Source organism: Cebidichthys violaceus, unplaced genomic scaffold, assembly GCF_023349555.1.
Source record: "Cebidichthys violaceus isolate CVI_PGR_0920_01 unplaced genomic scaffold, fCebVio1.0.p SCAF_5, whole genome shotgun sequence".
NCBI lineage: Eukaryota > Metazoa > Chordata > Actinopteri > Perciformes > Stichaeidae > Cebidichthys > Cebidichthys violaceus.
This window is the reverse complement of record NW_027176705.1, coordinates 9561793-9582170: the sequence shown is the minus strand read 5'-3', so window position 1 is coordinate 9582170 and position 20378 is coordinate 9561793. Positions and strand designations below refer to the sequence as shown.

The 20378-nt window shown below is 42.0% G+C and overlaps 1 protein-coding gene across 2 annotated transcripts in view; it reads right to left on the bottom strand.

Annotated features, from left to right (window-relative positions):
* Nucleotides 1-564: 564 nt before the first annotated feature.
* phlpp2 (PH domain and leucine rich repeat protein phosphatase 2) overlaps nt 565-20378 on the bottom strand; it is a 38678-nt gene continuing 18864 nt past the window's right edge. For both annotated transcript variants that reach the window (XM_068730244.1, XM_068730245.1), the window contains exons 6-19: nt 17906-18060; nt 16373-16519; nt 15214-15444; nt 11869-12071; nt 11653-11713; nt 10813-10908; nt 10032-10187; nt 8608-8808; nt 8359-8521; nt 8134-8264; nt 7883-7996; nt 7066-7260; nt 6700-6931; nt 565-6602 (exon numbers count right to left, since the gene is read on the bottom strand). In XM_068730244.1, the coding sequence (XP_068586345.1) occupies nt 5310-6602; nt 6700-6931; nt 7066-7260; nt 7883-7996; nt 8134-8264; nt 8359-8521; nt 8608-8808; nt 10032-10187; nt 10813-10908; nt 11653-11713; nt 11869-12071; nt 15214-15444; nt 16373-16519; nt 17906-18060 (3378 nt within the window). In that variant the 3' untranslated portion in view covers nt 565-5309. The remainder of the gene's footprint in view (nt 6603-6699; nt 6932-7065; nt 7261-7882; nt 7997-8133; nt 8265-8358; nt 8522-8607; nt 8809-10031; nt 10188-10812; nt 10909-11652; nt 11714-11868; nt 12072-15213; nt 15445-16372; nt 16520-17905; nt 18061-20378) is intronic.

Here is a 20378-nt window from a genome sequence, read left to right as displayed (position 1 = left end):
AAGGAGAAGAGTGCAGCAAAGCTTTCTCTGCTGACTTGGAAGATTTTATGTTGTCTTTGACAACAGTTACGGTTGTCATTCTGAGCTTCACCAATAGATGGCAGAACTACTGTGACCAGGAATTTACCCATGACTTCAACATATGAGCTGCAAATCACATACTTTTACTTCCATACTTTTCCATACTGCAGCTGGCCTTAAAAAATACACACTGTTGCATTCAATTGGGACATACTACTTCCTCATAATGTTGCATCCTGAACTTTGACCCTCTTGTTCAAATATTTGCTGGGCAGAGGATTGTGGGTCAGAATAGCCAGGAAAGCATGTTGGTTTGCACACTACAAAATGTGACTGGATGCAGCAGGACATACTGGTATTTTATGCATACTGCCTTTAACATTATATGTATTGGGACGTACTACATTTTTTCTAGCTCACTCAAAAGTACAGTAGTGGGGATATTGGAACCAAAAGATGGGACTTAATTGTAGGAGAAAATCTCAATAGAAAGTTAAACATATCCTATTACATTATGATACAAAAACACATTGTAGACATATATCTTGTACTGACCAAAAAGAGTCATTTTGATGATATTTATTGGCATGAAATCATCATAAAATCGGTGAGCAAAATGGACACTGGACAAAAAAATTCACAGTAAAAAGTTTTATTGCTACTTGGCTTAAAGTTAATTTAAAAACAGCGTGTCTGCTTAAAACTAATGATAGCAGCATTTCAAATAAAAATAACGACCATCCTCCACTCTCAAAGTTTAAGGGGAGTACAACTCTGTCTGACACAGCAAAAGTGCTCATTGTTAGACCTGCTCCTCTCTTTTGATTAATAAACATAAAATTGATCAGTAATCCGCATGATAGAATAAAAACCTCAAAATATTAGATATGCTCCATTTTGTACAAATAAATCATATTTTGTATGTACTCTATGCTTTTATGTTTGGATTTATATTTAGGGCATGCTTTCAACATTAAATACAGCTTTAATTAGTACCTTCAAAAAAAGTACCACAACGAGAGAGAGAGTTTTCTGCAGACTCCCAATCACTTTAAATTCTGTAGTGGAGAGGGAAATATAAATTTGCATGAAATAATGAAGTACAAAAATAAACACCAGATTCTTGGCATCAAGAAAAAATATTCAAGCATTTCTAGAAAATAATGTACAGTACAGAAAGGAACCGTGAGATTAAACAATGGCTACTTTGGTCGAATGTTAAACAACTGGAGCATCTCGGATCCATTTCATTCACCATACCCACGCAGAATTACAGTCAATCCATTATTCACACAGGCATGCATACACTTACTGAATGTGTGCACTTAAGCTTCATTTTTACAAACAAACAGACATTTCGCAATGTAGTGGTACAGGGAGCTTGTCAAGTTGTGCAGAGAGAAAATTATCCCTTACTGTTCAGAAATGAATCAGCAGTTTAAAAAAACACTGACACTGTTGCCTACTCAAATGTACATACGCTCTGTTTTGGTGCACAAAGGGGATGAGGAGCATTTCACCACTGGACCCCCTCCACTTAAGAATTAAAGGGAATATTTTAAGCCAATGCACTGTACCCTGTGCTCCCTCTTCCTGTATCTACGCACACAGTCTGCATATGTACACGCACACTGATGGATCAATATTCAAATATACTTCAAGTTGGAAACATATATTGGACAGGACAGTGGGTGAATATATGGTGTGAACCAGAAGACAGACAGAATGAATGTACAACTATATTAAAAAAATGACCAAGATGATTTTGAATCGCCCTACATGTAGCAGTGCAATGCAGCCCAAACTAATTAAACTACACTGCAAATGAGCCGAAGCAAGTGACATACTCAGAAAATAAAAAAGGTGCAATGCAACTTGCACACACAATCCCAAATTACTCACATCATACATACATACACCAGTCATTATGTATTTTCAGACATATTGAGAAATAGGATTCTTGTAGTTTTAGGTGATGAAAATGAAGCTCTGATATACATGAATATATATATATACAGTTGACACTTTGCATATTTGTATCAGCAATTCCCACCATTTTGTTTCAAACATTATGGAAAGTTCAATTTCTCCTCTCCGAACGTGCTTAACAGTTCAGTCTTCCAACTTGTTTCAGATGTGTGCCAATATTATTCACAATCATAATCTGTCTTTCAGCTTTTCTAGCTGCACCTGTAGTGCCCATCCATGTTTCAGTGGCATCAGTCCAGACGCCTGACACCATGTGTCAGTCCCGGGTGTTTGGCATCTCAGACACTGCACAGTCTGATCAGTAAAGTGACTGGAAGCAAATTTTTAGCCGCATAATACATTATGGTTTCCTATTCTTAATTTTAGAAAAAAAGAAAAACAACACTTCAGTTGGAATCAGTGTCTGAATTCTAAATAAGCACAATAAGAACAATACTGGCTCCTTGATGTGGATTATGGTAATTCTTATCTTAGACTAATGCTTTCATTATATGTAATTATTATGGAGAGGTTTCAAAAAACATTTCCAGGTATGCCAGATGTCGAGGAATCAATGAGCACAACATTTCAACTAAATATTGATACTGCATATAAATAAAAAACAATAACTGTATTGCCTGGTTTTCTGCCAGGAGGGGGGGGGGCAAATTCATATTTATAGAGCGTAAGAGTAAAGTTAGCAGATAGTGTTAGAGTAGTTGAAAACATATATAGTGCTGTTTGTGGTGCTGATGTTAAAAAATTTAAATATTATTCAATAAAATCCAGATGTTACTGAAAGCAAACAAAAAAAACTTCAATAACAAAAGAAATATTTGTCACATTAAAAACACCGCGAAGTGAAAGTGAATTGTCTCGATGCCACTCTAAGTAAGCACATTTTGTGTTGGCTATGTATTCATAGACAAGAGGTGATATGTTGGACTGAGGGAAGCCACAATAATCAAAGCACACTATGTTGAAAAATATCTCATATATTAAACTCAAATATACATAAATCTGAATACAACTATTTTATATGTACAAAGTGCATTTAACCATGAGACAAAAACTAGCAAAATATAAGAAAGAATTCAGACACTCACATCAATTAAGGCTTCATCACTGACTTATCACTCATTCCTGTGGAGCAAAGAAAGGACAGAAGGGCTGCTTCAATAAACAACAGCCCGGAGCGAAAGATCTCAGTCACAAAAAGAACACGAGTGGGATGAAACAAAGGGCTTCTCCTTTCAAAAATACTGAGAAGTGTTTACTTTAAGGCTAAAAGGGAACACGGAAAGGTCCAGCTATGCAACAGCTGTGGAATGCCAGAACTGCATCACTACCGACTTGGAGTGGCAAAAACATACATGTAATGTAGTAATCACTGACATGAGCAATTACCCAACTTTGGCCTTCTTATAACCACAGCAGCAGAGCTGCTTTCTCTTTTGGCACAAGGTGGGGAGGTTCAGGAACGGGCAAACTGAGGTCTCCAGGGCTCCATAATATTCACCTGATAATTCAAATAAATAATGTATTTGTTTTACTTTCAGCTGAGATGAATATGATTAATCTTACCAATATTAGAATTATTAAATGGAAATGATTAGGAAGAGATGATATTACCTGCTGAAGCGCTGTATGTGACTTAATGAGGAAAAATGCATTATTTACTAGGTAACGGACTGAACCGGTGTATTCTCGTTGCAGTACCTTATACTGTTGCTGCACTGATAATCTTGTTTTTTTTTAATATCAACTGTTTGATCTGAACTCTAAGCATTGACCCCAGATCAGGAAATGGCATATATGCAATATGTGGAAGTGAAAAAGAGAATTGTTTCTTTATCCCTAATTTCTGCTCTTACATGTAGAACTGTGGTTCAAACTTTGTGGAATTTTGTGACTATAGACCAGATTTTGTTCTGTTCATAATGGGCCTAAATAACACACCCTGAACGTCATCTGGATATGTGGCCAGTGAATTACAGAGCAAAGCAGAAACAAATATTTGCTAAGATGTAAAAATGTCAATAATTGAATCTGCCTCCAAAGATGGATGTTTACATATTTTAAAAGGGCAGCAGCTCCCAAAGTTTGGATACACTAAAATGTACAAACTTAGTACCAGTGGAAATATTTTACAGTACATATAAATACTGCTTTCATCCTTCATCTCTTGACAAATAAAAAAATAAAATAAGAAATGATATCCTGGGGTCCACTAATCTGTGACCATAAAACTAACTAAATTGAAATTAAATTTGTATTCCTCTATGCAGTTTTTAAGGAGACCATTTGATCATGCGTGGTCACAGATAATACTGTCATGAGGGTTTTTGAACTCGACAACACATCCGCTCTGTACAGTTGAATGACTTTGATATAATTTTTGACAGCTATTCAAAATGCATTGTTCTAAATAGCGATACTTTTCAATCTTGGTGTCAGCAGCTCAAGCACACCACGTCAGTTGGCTGTTAGTTGTGAGAGTGTACTATATTGTATGGAATGAATTAATCCTTTATAGACAATTCTATACATATTGTGTGGGAATGTTAAAAATAAAACCGAACCATAACGTTTCTGGCTATGTAAATGCAGTTATCTTGTCTTCACATCATCCAGTTCTTTGTGCCTTACAAGCATTTACACCGTCTGATTTCCTTTAAAAGCCACAGGAAGAGGAGGAGAGCAGAAGCTGTGCCAGTGCGGGTCTCTTGGAGACACTGTCCCTCCTCCAAAATTAACTAACAAGCTCACATCCCCAAACACAGCCTGGATATGAGGGAGCTCTGAGCTGAGTCGTCTGCAGTAGGCACTTTTTCAAGTTTCAATCACAGGGCTTCTCTTCAGGACCTCTTCAGGACCACGGAGCCCATGGAGAGGAGGTTTGACCTCACTGAACACAATCTCTCGTTCACACTCTCTAGATTGCTTGCTTTCCAAGTAAAGGGAAATGTTGCTGACATGTTTTAACACATGAGGTATCCCATCTCAAGTCAGGCTTGTTTTGGTCTACGATATCCAGCCATCATTTTCATAACGTCATTTTATACACTGGGATTTTGGTCGCTCCTATTTTATCCGATGGTCAGACCGTGCACAAAAAACTTTTTTTTTCACCTCACCTTAACGGCGTAGCATCACTTAGTGACTATCAAAGTCCCACAGGTTTGTCTTGTCCTCACAAAAGATCTGAATGGCAACTTGAATTGGAATATCCCCCCATGTATGAGAAAAATCTCCACTTCTTCCCTGTAATGGCACAATCACAGAATTCCAGCCATTTGACGCTGTGATGTGTCCCCCCTCTAGAGGGCGGTATCGTAGACTTCGTGCTGTAGGATGGGGACCGGTCCTGGACCTGGGACCAGGTTGGAGGCAAATGCAGGTGGGTGTGGATGATCCCACACAGGGTCTTTTAAGGAAGGGGGTATGGATGGTAAGGGGGGGCCTAAAACTAGAGGGCTCTGGCCTCTTAGCTGCTCCCTGACCTCCTGCTCCAGACTAGGAGGCACAATGAGCTGGTCCTCAGGGTCCTGTTGTGCTGGGGCAGTGAAGTAGCCAGATTTCTTCTTCGGAGCCTCCAGGGCCACCTCAATGAGATTATGACTGTCCTCGGGGGCTACCACTGAGCCATTGGACAGTTTCTTCCCAAACAGGCTGGATGTGGAAGGAGACTTTTTGAGGTCTGCAATCTCTCTCCCACACACAGCCAGAAGACAGCCGTTCGTAGCAGAAACCACCACGCTGTTCTGTCTTCGCATTTTGCCATTGGGATAGTCAGAGCCTCGCTTTTCAAGGTCCAGGTCTTTGGGGCTCTCAGGGGCCCCTGACCGTAGTTGGAAAGCACAGCAGTGAATGTCAACCTCCACTTCCAACTTGCTGCCATTGGAGATCACACCCTCAAGTGGAGCTTCATCATCACTGTCCAAGCCGTTGTCAGAGTGGTTGCTTGAGAACGTAGCGCAGGAGGGTTGCCGCTGGAATAGGCCTGGGTGGGTTCCTGCCCCAACTGAGCCTGGCACCATGATCCCACACAGAGTAGTAGCAGGGTGTAGGCTACAGCGCCTCTCTGGACGGGGTGCAGGGCCAGAGGATGGGTGCTCGTCTGAGGCGGTGGAGCCCGCCTCGCTGCCCACCTCTGAGGCTGATGTCTCACTGTTGAACTCAGAGACAATACCGCTGCTGGATGACAGGGGGACCGGGTCAGTGGGGCCTGGGGTCACAGTCACAGGCACAGGCACAGTGACGGGAGGGGGACCCCGTGGTTCAGTGGAAGAGACAGGTGGCTCACAGGTACAGCTGTCCTCACCAATATGCAGGGATACCACTGCAGCCTCGATGTTGTCCTTGCAGCCATAACTCTGAGCGAGTGAACACAGCTTCTTGGCAGCAGCGCGAGGATCCCGCACAGCCTGCACAGTGCACACGGCCTCCTGGTAGGAGACTCGTTCAAACAGCGCTCGATTCCCCAGGATCAAGAACTCATCCTGGGTACAGAGAGGCTCAGTGTGGACCCAGGGCTTTGGAAGCACCCAAGGAGACAGATATGAGCAGCCCAGCAGGCGGGAGCAGCATGTCACTCCACTCACTTTGTTATCCTGTAATACAGAACAGACATTAGAATTGTAGATGCGCTCATAGCTCATAAAATATACACCTCTGAATATGAAGCTGCATACACTAGCCGTGCATTACCTCGGTAATAATGGCTTTGCAGAGTTTAACTCTCTCCATCTCCGCAGTGCAGTTCTCCAAGCTGTAAACCTTAGAGAGAGGTACAGGTCGGCCATCCCGACACAAAACTGCCTGGCAGGTGCCCACATTGGCCACAGTGAGGCTAAAGTAGCCTCCTGGATCTGAAGGCTCATGGTGAATATAACACAGCAAAGCAGAAGCTCCCAGTTTCTGGCCAGCCATTCCTAGTTTCCTGTCCAATACAAACAAAAAACAACGTTGCTGACAAACTTATAGAGTCACTGGTGTCAGCCTACAAAACTACAGTAAGAGTGCAATTGTACATTTGTACAAAATCAGACAAAAAAATAAATAAATCTGTCTTACCTGTGTGAGGTGAGGAAAGTGTTGCACATATACACACTGTCAATACTGGAGTGCTGCAGTTCCTCGCAAAGCACATCTCCCATGGTGCACTGCAGCAGCCGAGGCACTTCCTCATTGCGGTCTCCGTCAAAGATGCCATAACATGCTTCCACACCATCTCCAAACCGGTCTACAGCCAGTACGGACACACACAACCTGTCCAAAACAATAGATCCACATTAACAAACAGATGACTCAGCGCCTCCCATACAGAGGTAAAACAAATATACACTTCAGCATGCAACACTGCAGCTCCAGAGGTCAAGGGGTGACAGCTGATAAAAGACACTGCTGTGTGGGTCCCTGTGGTGGCCATGACCCTGGAGGAGCAGCCAGGCAACATTGATGCACTTAACATTGTTACAGATATTAAATCCAATTGATTTATTAGGCCCTACTGCACCAGCTACTCTTTGAATGCCAATGATTCAGATATTGACTTCTTGGTCGACACTTGCTCTGTGCTTGTACAGCAACATCCAAACAGACAGATATACAGTACACCCAATGCACCAAAATGAGATTCTAAGAGTGATTCTGTGCTTAACAACACACAAGACACAAAGCTGGCCACTTGACATAGAAATGAAAGACACTGAATTAATAATCGAGTGTCTTACTTAATTAAAAACAGATTTGTTGACACAACGGGAAATTGTCATTTCATTCACTTACAAATGACAATTGAAATACATGATATCTACAGTTATTGAAAATTAAGCCCTTTATTTTTGCTAACAAACAGAGAAAAAACACAGAAACACAAAGCAGTACTCACTTGTTCCGTTGGCCGCTCATTTCAGAGTATCCGTGGTTCCATGGAGTGGAGGCACTCTGTGAGTCTCCTGCTGTCGTGGTGGATTTCTGGTCTAATTTTAGGGTGGTGATGTGACTAAAAAAGAAGAAATATAATAGATGGAATTGTAGAAGGTATATATGCACCATTTCCTCACCCAGCTATGTTATATTATTTGTGTATTCTTTATGCTTCACATATACGAATGAACTGGTCTGGGTTATATTACTCACCTGAAGAGGTTGAGGGTTTTATGTTCCAGCATCAGGCTGCTGTTGCCTGTCAGGTCCAGCTCTTGCAGAGTGGAAGGCAGCGAGTCAGGCAGCTGGATCTCAGTCAGCTCATTACAGCTTAGATCTACAAGCTGCAAATGTACAAAACGCACATGAGTTGACACGGGCTGAACATAATAATACACACACTGGTCGGGCAAATAAAACAGGCAGAGTAAGTCTGACCTTGATCTCAGGCAGGTTGAGGATCTCTGGGAAGACAGTAATGTGGTTGGAGTGTGCTATGAGAGTATGTAGTCTCTTACAGCTGGACACAGTGGAGGGGATAGCCTTTAGCTTGTTGCCACTCAGATTTAGCTCCTCCAGCAGTTCCAGCTTACTCAGTTTACTGAAGACACACAAATCCAATGAGCTAAACAAGTAGAACACAAATTATCACTAACACTGATTGACATGAAAGCCAAAGTAGCACACCTGGCAGGGAAGGAGAGCAACTGGTTGTAGGCAATGTGAAGGACCCGCAGGTTCTGGTGTCCAACCAACAGAGCACCGCAGTTCTCATTCAGGTTGTTGCTCGTCAGGTAGAGCTCCTGGAGTGTGCTGAGGCTCTCCTCGGATGGGCTGCTGGGTGGAATACTTTCCAGAGCATTGGCTGATACATTTAAGTATTTTAGGCTGTGAGAGAAGATATGAATAAATAAACGTTAGTTTAAAGCCAGTCCTGTCTAATTTACAGTGGATATGGAGAAGCTGATGCTAAAAAGGAGAGATGCCTGAGTTGAAGCATCAGTCAAGTTTTAAGAGCCTTTTTCACACATAAATTAAAATTACTGGAATAATGTTTCAGGCATCTCTATTGATTTTCACTAATCACACATTCATCTATTCATTTTCATTATCCGCATTTGCATGGCATGCAGGAATAATGAAAATGAATAGATGATGCAAGGGACTGTCCTGCAGATTGCCGCAATGCAACAAAGTCAACCGACATTAAACTCAACATCGTCTTAATATTTTCAGGAACATGGCGAGCAAGGAGGTGTGCGGTGCCACTGTCATGCATTTTAATATTTAACAAGTTTGCGAGACAATTCTCATTGTACTGAAGAGAATACTTCTAAACACAGAGTATTGATTAACATACAGTTGAACCTGCACCAAGAGGAACAGTAATTTAAGCTCCACTTTTTCTCATGTAATTGATGCTGTTGAGTCACTGTCTAAACGTATCACATACTGAACAGTCATAAAACCTGTCCTTCGGGCAAATGAGGGAGTGAACCTTGTCACGCTGTTGTTTCAAATCAGTCAGACATTTTTAAAGTGCAATGATATCTCTGCAGCCCACAAACATTACAAGGCTGTTGACACTTCATTGGCCTTGTGGAAATGTTACTTATCAACCTAGTTTCTACAGCCATATATTGTTTCTATCAGTCCTGAGCATAACAGCTTTCCCTTGTAAGCTGTGCAGCTCTTCGACGACATATCAGGAAACCCATCCATCACAAAGCAGTCACTGCCATTACGTCTCAGTATTAGAGACAGTAAAGTACATTAGAGCATTTGAACTGCTAATGGGTGTTAAGTGATTTACCACACAGGAAATAGGAGGCCAAATTAAGCTCCAGTTACGTTTTGGAATGCTCCATTGATTTTCACCACAATGCCTGCATACTATCTATACTTCATCCCCAAAAAACAATGAGCTGTGATACAATAACTGTCCACCTCAACCAAACAGTGAACACACTGCAGGTAAACATTTCAAAGCGGAGGAACCAGCTGCTGAAACTAATCTAATCTAGAGTCAACTAATAGCATAAATATTATTGAGGACAGAATTAAATAGCAAACAGAAAGAGCTGCAGAGATGAGCGGGTTGAGAGACTCACTTTAAGGCCTTGTAAAACAGACTCTCAGGGAGCTCGGCTAGCTTGTTGTGCTGGAGGTCTAGGGCTTCCAGAGGGATGTGGTCAAGTAGGTCAGGCACTCTCTGCAAACAGTTGTTCCCCGCCAGCAGCTTTCTCAAACTCAAGCTGTTGAGCAGTCTGTTGGAGGCCAGAAGAGACATTAGAGAGCCAGATTAGAACAAGAGAAAAAAAAACGACCAACAAAAAAGCAACAAACTAAAGAACATTGTCTGCCTGTGCAGACTTGACTACGAGTTGCTAACTAATCCACCAATGACCTATTCAGCTTGGCTGCCTGCACAGACAAGCTCTGCGGCTTTTTATTCTCTCCTGAAACATCACAGAAGTGGAATATTATCTCATTTGCAAAAGCTTTTCTGAAGTCTCATTCAAATGCAAATGCCTGTGTTGCGTGTTTTCAGAGAAAGATTGGCAAGCACTTAAGGAAGGCCATATTTTACAATTGCAACCAAAAGGCACAGATACTGTCTTACACAAAAAGACTGATACCAGCTCTCATTTGTGCCTCGTTCTTTACATGGTCTTATAACCATAACAAATACTTAAGATGGACAAAATGAAAAGCAAAAGAGTGAGCAGTTAAAAAGCATGAATATATGTAAAGTGACACCTGATCTTCTAATTCAGAAAACGATAGTTATCTGTTTTTCCCAAGAGGCTAAATACATTCAAATTATGCAACATTAAAGATAAAGTTTCAGCATAAAAGGTTCGGGATTAGTGACAGAATAAGGTCAGTAACCTGGAAGGAAGCTCAGACAGGAGGTTGTGCGTGACGTCTAGCATCTCAATTTTTCTGCAGTCACACACCCAGTCTGGAAGGTACTCCAAAAGGTTCCTGTCTCAACACACACACAGTCACACACATAGAAAGACACACACAAACACTCAAACTGAGCAGAGTTGGCATTTTGCTTTTACTAGCACAGATAAGTAAACAGTTTTGAAACTGTGATAAACAGGAGGCCAACATAATATCCTCCAGGGTTATTTAAGCATGCAAATGATCTCTATCTGATTTTTAATAAAAACACTTGACTAGAAAGAAGGACATTTTGCAGATGTTTCTTACACAGGCAGGTGGTTCAAAAGCACAAGATAGCTTATTTAACCCCTGACATGCATACTCAGGCCTACAGCCAGCAGAGTTGAGATGCAAGTAGAGTAAAATGTTGTGTTTAGACCGAACGTGTGTGTGGTTCACTACTTTAAAATAGTTTCTTTCTCAAATTTTCAAATCTTTGACTGATGCAGCCTGAAAAGCAGACAAGTATCTACAAAGGCAAAGTCAAACTAGCATTAAAAAGCACATTTATCGGGACTTGTTCCATTTGTTGAGCATCTTTGCCTTGTACATACAGTACATACAAGCTTCACTGGGTAGATTCCACAGAATATTTGCTTTTGTTAAGTATTGATTATCCAATTCTGTATAGAAATTGATTTACCTCCATTTAGCACTTTGCACAACTAGATTAATGAGCACTAAGATAAAGATACTATTTTTAGACATCAGATCTTCTTTTCAAAGATCTGTGAACACAGAGACCACAGACATTTCCTCTTCCCAGCCAGAACTCACTGTGATAGGTCCATGTATGTCAGCTGGTTAGGGACTGGATAGATGTTGACTGTTGTAAGGCCTGTGGGCAGATAAAAGCAGCAATCAGCAGCTAAACATCTGGCCCGTTCATATGTGTGTTTATAAGATGAATGCATCACAAGGGAGAAGGGCCTGAACATACAAACAGCAGAGAGAGGCAATAATAGCAGCTAGTTGACGCTCTGTTTGACTCACGGTTGCTGCTGGCATGAAGCATCCGCAGTGTGAAACCGCTGAGTGTGAGTGTCCCCAGCTGGTTGCGCTGGCAGTGCAGAGTCTCCAGGTTGCAGACTGAGCTCAGGTCTAGTGAGTCTAAGCAATTGTCCCGTAAATCCAGCTGGGTCATCTGACTCACTGCCTCTAGACTCTCAGTTTTCACCCAGTGCAGCCTATTCAATCTGTATTTAAGAAGGAGCACAAGAGATGAAACATCACTGGGTATTCCGAATGGAGCAGAGGAGAACGTATTAGATTAAATTAAATGCCCGATAGTTAAGAAACTCTGAAATGTCATACTTTCTTAAATTATAATAGTACTAGAATGGTATTTAGGGTTGTTGCTAAATTTGCTCACTAATTTTCCAGATATTCCTGCAGTGGGTATTCTAGTTTACAGTGAGAGATCATCAGCATATATTATTGGAAGAATGTCAAAACTATTGAGGCATATATGGAAATGAATAATAGCAATAATAAAACTCTTTGAAACTTTCACTTCACTCCTCCAACCCCCACCCCCTCCTCCTACTTCCTCCCTTCTCCCTGATGATTTTGCCAACTTCTTTGACAAGAAGGTAAACGATATCAGATCCTCCTTCTCTCAGCCCCTCTCTCCCTGTCCAATCCTGCCCCCACAGCTCTCCCTCCCATCTCCACGCCCCATCTTACCCTTTCTGGCTCCTCTCTCCCCTAACGAGGTCCTCAACATTGTTACGTCTAACCGCCCCACCACGTGCTCCCTTGACCCGATCCCTTCCCCTCTTCTTCAGTCTATTGCGACTGAACTCCTTCCTTTCCTCACCCACCTCATCAACACATCTCTTGTTTCGGGATGCTTTCCCACGGCCTTCAAGACCGCCAGAGTCACCCCCCTTCTGAAGAAACCATCACTTGACCCCTCTGATGTCAAGAACTTCAGACCGGTTTCTCTTCTACCCTTTCTATCCAAAACACTTGAACGTGCTGTCTTTAACCAACTGTCTTCCTATCTCCACCAAAACAGCCTTTTGGACCCCCACCAGTCCGGGTTCAAAGTGGGTCACTCGACAGAGACGGCCCTCCTTGCGGTGACAGAGTCGCTTCACGCCGCGAGAGCTAACTCTCTCTCCTCTGTCCTGATTCTCCTGGACTTGTCTGCGGCGTTTGACACTGTGAACCATCAAATCCTCCTCTCATCCCTCGAGGGGATGGGCGTCTCAGGCTCTGCACTCTCCCTGTTTGCATCCTACCTGACGGGTCGATCCTACCAGGTGACCTGGAGGGGGGCCGTGTTGGAACCACGCATGCTGACTACGGGGGTTCCGCAAGGGTCAGTCCTGGGCCCCCTTCTCTTCTCGCTCTACACAACATCTCTGGGTTCTGTTATTCGCTCGCATGACTTCTCCTACCATTGTTATGCCGATGACACCCAGCTGGTCTTGTCATTTCCCCCCGGTGACACCCAAGTGGAGACGCGCATCGCTGCGTGTTTGGCTGACGTCTCGAAGTGGATGACGACACACCACCTCAAGCTCAACCTAGACAAAACTGAGCTACTGTTCCTCCCGGGGAAGGGTTGCCCGCACCGGGACCTGTCCATCACCATTGATGATACCGTGGTGACGCCAACTCGGACTGCGAGGAACCTGGGTGTGACCCCGGATGACCAACTATCATTCTCGGCAAACATTTCATACGTTACACGCTCCTGCAGATTCCTGCTCTACAACATCAGGAGGATTCGTTCCTTCCTGACTGACGAGACGGCGCAGGTTCTCATCCAGGCTCTTGTCATCTCCCGCCTGGACTACTGCAACTCTCTACTCGCCAGAGCCCCGGCGTCGGCCATCAGACCTCTGGAGCTTGTCCAGAAAGCTGCAGCTCGCCTGGTGTTCAATCGCCCCAAGTTCTCCCACACAACTTCCCTTCTCCGTTCTCTACACTGGCTACCTGTAAGAGCTCGCATCCAGTTTAAGACTCTGGTGCTAGCCTACAGGGCAGTGAAAGGAACAGCTCCTTCCTATCTCCAGGCCATGGTCAAGCCTTACACCTCCGCCCGACCACTTCGCTCTGCTGCCTCGGGGCGATTGGTTGCCCCGTCGCTCAGAGGTCCTGGCGGCCGATCGACCCGGTCACCCGGCTGCCCATCTTTCGCCGCAGGCTGAAAACCCACCTCTTCAGGAAGTGCTACCCTGAGCCTTCCACTTAGCGCTTATTGTTTTCATACTAGCTTGTTGCACTTATTGTATTCGTACTACTTATAGCACTAACTGTTTTTCTTGTTTCTGCACTGTACTTTGGCTCTGAGTTATGCTCTGCTTCATGCTCTTAGATGCTTGTTTGGAAAAGGAAATGTACTTATGACTTCTGGTGACTAGTAGTTCTTTTGATTACCAATGTTGAATGCACTTATTGTAAGTCGCTTTGGATAAAAGCGTCTGCTAAATGACTGTAATGTAATGTAAAACGTGTGTCCTCAAAATGTTCCAGTTTGGTATATGTCACTGCAGTTTTAACTTTGGACAGAATAACAGAGCAAAAAGTAAGTCTTATAATCTTTTAGGTCAATCAATGTGATTTGAAAAGATGAAACACAGTTGAAACATATTTTAGACATATGAATCCCCCAGGTTTCAACAAAAATCTAACATTGGCATCCAAGATATTGTGGTTGTTGGAGGACACACTGGAACCAATCTATTGTCTCTCCCTTTTCACTGAGGTACAACTTCTATTAACTTTTTTGTCAGACTTGTCTATCCATATTTAGCAACCTACCTTTATAAACAAGTGGGCAACAAAAAGTAGAGAAATTCTGAGTTCAGGACTGTCAGGTAAGGATCTGTGCTGAGATCCAGGCTCTCCCTGACCTCATCCATCCTGTTAATAAATAACAATTCCTCTTTTATGAGAGCTGCCAGCCCGCTAACTCACCACAGATTAAATATATTCTGCCATGGCCAAACCGCAATTTCACTCCCAAGTTCCCAAAGAGGTCCCCTTGAGCAAGACACTTAGCCCCCAACTGTTCCTGTGCAGCTTGTGCAGAAGCCAATAAATAAGTTTGACTGCTGTTCTAGGCAGCTCAGAGGTGTGAAGCAGGGCAATGCAGGAAGACATTTGTCTTCAGCAAACCTGGTATCTTAAGTGGCCGAGGTTTGGATTAGTGTTTGTGTCATATATCTTACCGACTATGCTAAAGGAAGGCAAAAACAAAAAAGTAGAACTCATATTCACTGAATTGACTGTGATTGAGGGGTCCCGGAACAGTGAAAGAAGAGTTGAAAGAGACTAAGGAAGTACAGAGGACGAGAGCTGTTTATTCTCTGGCTGGTCTCTTACCGGAGGTCGATGTTTTTCAGGTGGCTCATTCTGGCCAGAGTACACAACTCCAGACTCTCCACTCTGTTTCCAGCCATGGCCAGCTTGTCCACTGCACTCAGCCTCTCCAGCACAGCAGGGATGTGAGAGAAGTTGTTAAAGGACAGCCCTAGGCTGTTGAGCTGGGACAGACCACCCAGATCTTCAGGTAGGGAACTGAGATGGTTTCCATCCAAAGACAGTGTCTGCAGGCTTTGGGATAGAAGAGACAACAGTTGTGTTTTACTTCAAAGCGTAGTTGAAATATCTGCATGTGTTAAATAACCATTGTATAACTGAGCAGCATTCAACACTAAAGCAGGCAGTCAGGATAAAAACTGCCGGATTTATCTTTCTTGACTTAATCTAATTGCATAACAAAATACTTTAACGTAATGCATTTCACTGTAACTATTAAAACCTCAATCCAAATTTGATGAGAACATTATGTGCAACAAAAAATGCAAACCACAAATTTTGACAGATCATAAAACAGATGAACAACAGAACATATGATATTAGAGAGAATAAATAAATAATGTTATGATAAATGATTTCTTATTTCTGATTGAATATTGATGATACCCCACTCTGCTTCAGGGCAACACATTGTGTTTACTGTTTTGTTAATTTGTTTTCATTGTCGTTTCTCTAAAATAAAAATAAAAATGTGCAATTTTATTAAAATACAATTTTGCAATATTCCCTAAAATAACTAAAATCTGTTTTTTTTTGCTTTTACAAATGTTGTTATGTTATGTTTGATATGCATATGATAAACAGAGGATAAAGGGACACAATTAAGACAAAATATGTATATTTGCCAAACAATTAATTATCCTTACCTTTTGTGCCCAGTATGAGGCATGGTTGTGACTATATCAACTGTTTCATGCTTGTTTATGCAAAGGTGTTGTCTCCTTTTAAGGTGACCTAAATTGCAATGTGTGCAGCGTTTCACTGTGTGGTTGTCTTTGAGATTCACTTCTTGTATCATTACTTGGTGTACTTTTTTATGTGCTGCTGCTGCAATTACATAATGCGGTTCAAATAGAATGTTGTGTGTACTGTTTGTTCATGCATTTCCTAACTATTGTATTAATGTACTGCAATGTATGTATGTAGTGCATGTGTGTCACACCTTTGAAGGTTTCCTATCTCCACAGGGACTGTGTGGAGACTATTACAGGAGAGGTTGAGTTCAGTCAGGGTGAGGATCTCACATACACATTCAGGGAACACACCCAGACGGTTGTGAGACAAGTTCAGACTCTTCAGCTGAGAAAACCTGAAGAAAGAGAAAACAGCATGGAGGACCTTGCTTGCCATATTCATTGTGACATCTGCCCAGTTCATTTGCACAAATATCTTGTGAACAGATGTGTTGTAACAGTGACTGAACACCAACATAGTGCGATGTACCTGGATGTTTCTCCACCCAGTGTCTGACACAACTTTACTATGATCTAGCACTGTTCCACAGAAAAGACGACAGAAAAGAGTGCAAACAAAAAAAGAGAGTGCTTGAATTTCTTCAAAGAAACAGCAACCAAAAGCTGTGGTTTAAATTAAAGGGTAAATATGTTAGTTTTGTTTGTTGTTGCTTTCATATGAGTAACAGAAGGTGACTGTGATGTTTAGAAAGAGCAGTGGAAATACAGTTCGGATTCAATGACACAGAGGAGCCCCAGCATGCTAACTGACCTGCTACGGAGGTCGACTTATTCAGAGCATTTTCTCCAGAGCTACAAGTTATGCCTCAGGCGAATGCAGTTGGCAAGGAAAGATGTTTGAAAAGACGATATATGTGGTACTAACGAACAAACAGCTGAAGCTCGACATACTGGAAGAACATGGTGGAAATTAGAAACTGTAGATTAATTCCCCTCAAGCTCACTTTGGGTTCGGGTTAGTTTTGTGCTGTTATTTGTTCTTCTGGTTTGCAAGATGTTATTAATACGGCTTTAAAAGAAGCTGGAAAAAAGTCAGTATCTCGTCAGGCAATATGGGGCATTGTTCACATTGAAAAAGGTATTCAAATCACCCCATTTGTATTATTGTGTATGATGTTACCAGATTTAGATCGGCCAGTCATACAATGTCTACTACATTTAATGAAGATAGTTTGAAATGTGTGTTTGTTCATTCATGAAATACTCTGTCACATCCTATGATATCAGGTGGCTGTTTCAAATAGAAATACATCCTAAGCATCGATTCTGATGTGTGCGTGTGTTAACATTGCATCTCATGTCAAAGAGACTGGGCTGTGATGAATGAGGTGGTGCTATGCCAGATCTTCCATATTAACTTCTCCTTCCTATTGTTCCCCAAGGTGCTGTGAGTGGTAGTGGTGGCTGGCTATCGTGAGTCACTGGTCAGGGTAGAGACTATTTCCTTTTATCCACGCATCCTCTTTCTAAAAAAAAGAAAAGAAAAAAAAAGGCTGCAGCAGATCTAAATGCACATCTTGTGCACCTGATTTAGATCACTGTAGTCACATGTATTATCTCCTGTGGTCAAAGAAAATAAACTATGAAACGTAGTGAATTAACTGATGCCGGAGCACAGGGTCAACAGACACATTCTGCTGCAAGGCTGTGATCCCGGCTAAAAATGGTCTCCTCCATCCCATGTTTATATGAAACTATACAGGTTAAGAATGTGTGGTTACCTGGGGAGGTTGAGCAGGCCTCCAGGCCCCTGAAGGCTCATGAAGTTGTGTCTCAGGTTGAGGTGGGTGATATCCTGACTGTAAAAGAGATATTCAGGCACAACTTCCAGACTGTAGCACGACAGGTCCACCAGACTGACTGTCTGAGACACCACCTGTACACACACACACACACACACACACACACACACACACACACACACACACACAGAGTTAAGAAAGGAAACTTTAAGTGCTTGGAAAGAGTACTATTGTTTAATGTTTGGCATGTCAGCATCATATCTTCCATTATCTCCATGCAATGGGACAAGATTTTGGTAACAGAAGCATTCTGTTTCCCGTTTGAGCAGGCTTTGGTTGAATGCAGGTAAATAGTCTGTGTGGAGAACAAAAGACGCGGAACACATTGCCGAAATGCTATCTGGGAACTCACCTCGTCTGACGATTCTTTAGCTTTTCATTGGTTTAAAATTAGCTTGTAAACTGGTTACTTGTGAAACAACCCGGTTGTACACATCGTCTCTTAACTCCAACTTCAGTCTTGTTCAAGTTGTCGATTGAACTGTAAACAATGAGCAGCGCTCAGAAAAGGAATTCTTGGCCCGGATATCTGCTGCCTACACTGGAAACCCAGAGATATACATAGCCCTTTGCCCCCAGAGGCTTATCCGTCATCAGGCCGATAGCCGATGGGTTCAGAGATTGCATCTTCCATATCACAACAAGTAGCTCATACAGAAGCACACCTGAAACCTGTTTGCACATGCCCTGTCAACATCTACTGAGCTGCCTGCTGCAGTGCACTTGGGCTAACATAAATGTTACATAAATGTTGCATTTTTTTTGTAAGTTATCCTCATGTGATACTGATGGCATTACGATATTGGACTAAATTTCAGTGACTTTCCCATCAGCACCAGCCACATCTAATAAAGAAAACCAGTATATTTCCTAGCCTCAATATTTCAAGACGATAAAACAATTTTTTTTCTTGTAGGCTTGCAATCCTAAGAGCATTTGATCCACACAATCAGGGCACGACCACCCTAACACCTCACACCTTGTTGTGAACTCCAACTCAATATACAGCAGAAAGCAGGCTCTATTTAAAGAGTTTTTACATGAGCTGGGACAATGGACAGTGGAAGCAACTACACTCACCTCAGATTATGCAAGCAGCCAGCTGCCTAGGCAAGACATTACTTCAAACAGAAAATGCCCCAGTTTCCAGTTCAGTGAACTTTATCTTCCAGGGAAACACAATCATCATGAATTAAGAGAGAAATATAATAACTCCTTAAAATAAGGCAGTTACAGTCAGGCCTTAGAAAACATGTGTAGTAATACAGTGCACTGAGCTGCCAGTATATTAAGTACACCTATCTAAAACAACTCTAATACAACAGTCCTTTAATAAATCCTATCTTCATTAAGGTCACAACATTTAGTCTTTGCTGAAACTGTTTGAGACAGGTATTGACTCTACTTCATGGTCATTTTGAAAACTGTAGTTTGAGGTGCTATTGAATTGTTTTGGTTCCTTGCACTTTCAGTGCCAAGACATGAAAGACACACAATGTCCTCAGTAGCAAAACTAATGTGTGTGAGTGTCAAGTAGTGTTTGAATGCATTTACATTAGTGTGATTTTGTGCTTATTTTACCATAGTTAAAATCTCTGTCTACACTAACACTGTTACAGTACAGTTACACAGCTTTGTCTCACAGTTTCTTCATTGTAGACTAGCCAGCAGTGCTCGTCCAGCCCAGTCTGACGACAGTCTCCTCCATTAACTACAGGGCTGCACACTGTGCAGCAACCCAGAAAATGGGACTGCTGCTCAGCAGAGCGTGACATCACGTCACCGCTTTTAGAGATGACAAAGGCAAAACTGCTACCAGAAAACTACTCATCTGCCAGCCACATTAAAAAAACAACAACTCCTCTTTAAACAAGTGATTAAATGATGTGAGAGCCGGACGGACACAGATTGACAGAGAAGAATTAAAGAGGTGTAGAGAGAAAATAAAACAGTTTTGATGTTTTAGATGATTTACAGAGTAATTAAACATTGTGAAGCTATGTGATTGAGGAATAAGACAAAGAATAAAAACCCAGAGCATGAAAGGTGGGACAGTAATTTTACCAGTTACTGTGGTCCTGTCAGTCTTTGATCAGTCACTACACATTGATTCAATCATTCATACGTGCAATCAGATCATTTCCTTTTAAACTGAGATTCTCTGCTTTTGTGTGATTAACAAACATGTCCAACTAGCCCAGCTGAACACAGCTAAACGTATCACATTTCTGAGAGTTGTTGTTTGCCAACTGATGCCATCGCAGTTTTAGTGACTGTCATCATCACACACATTTTGTTCGTAGTATATTAAAAAGTAGATTTCCTTTCAATTGTAATACACTGCATCAATTGCGAATTAGCTATAAAATGAGTCAACAATTAGTTTTAAAAT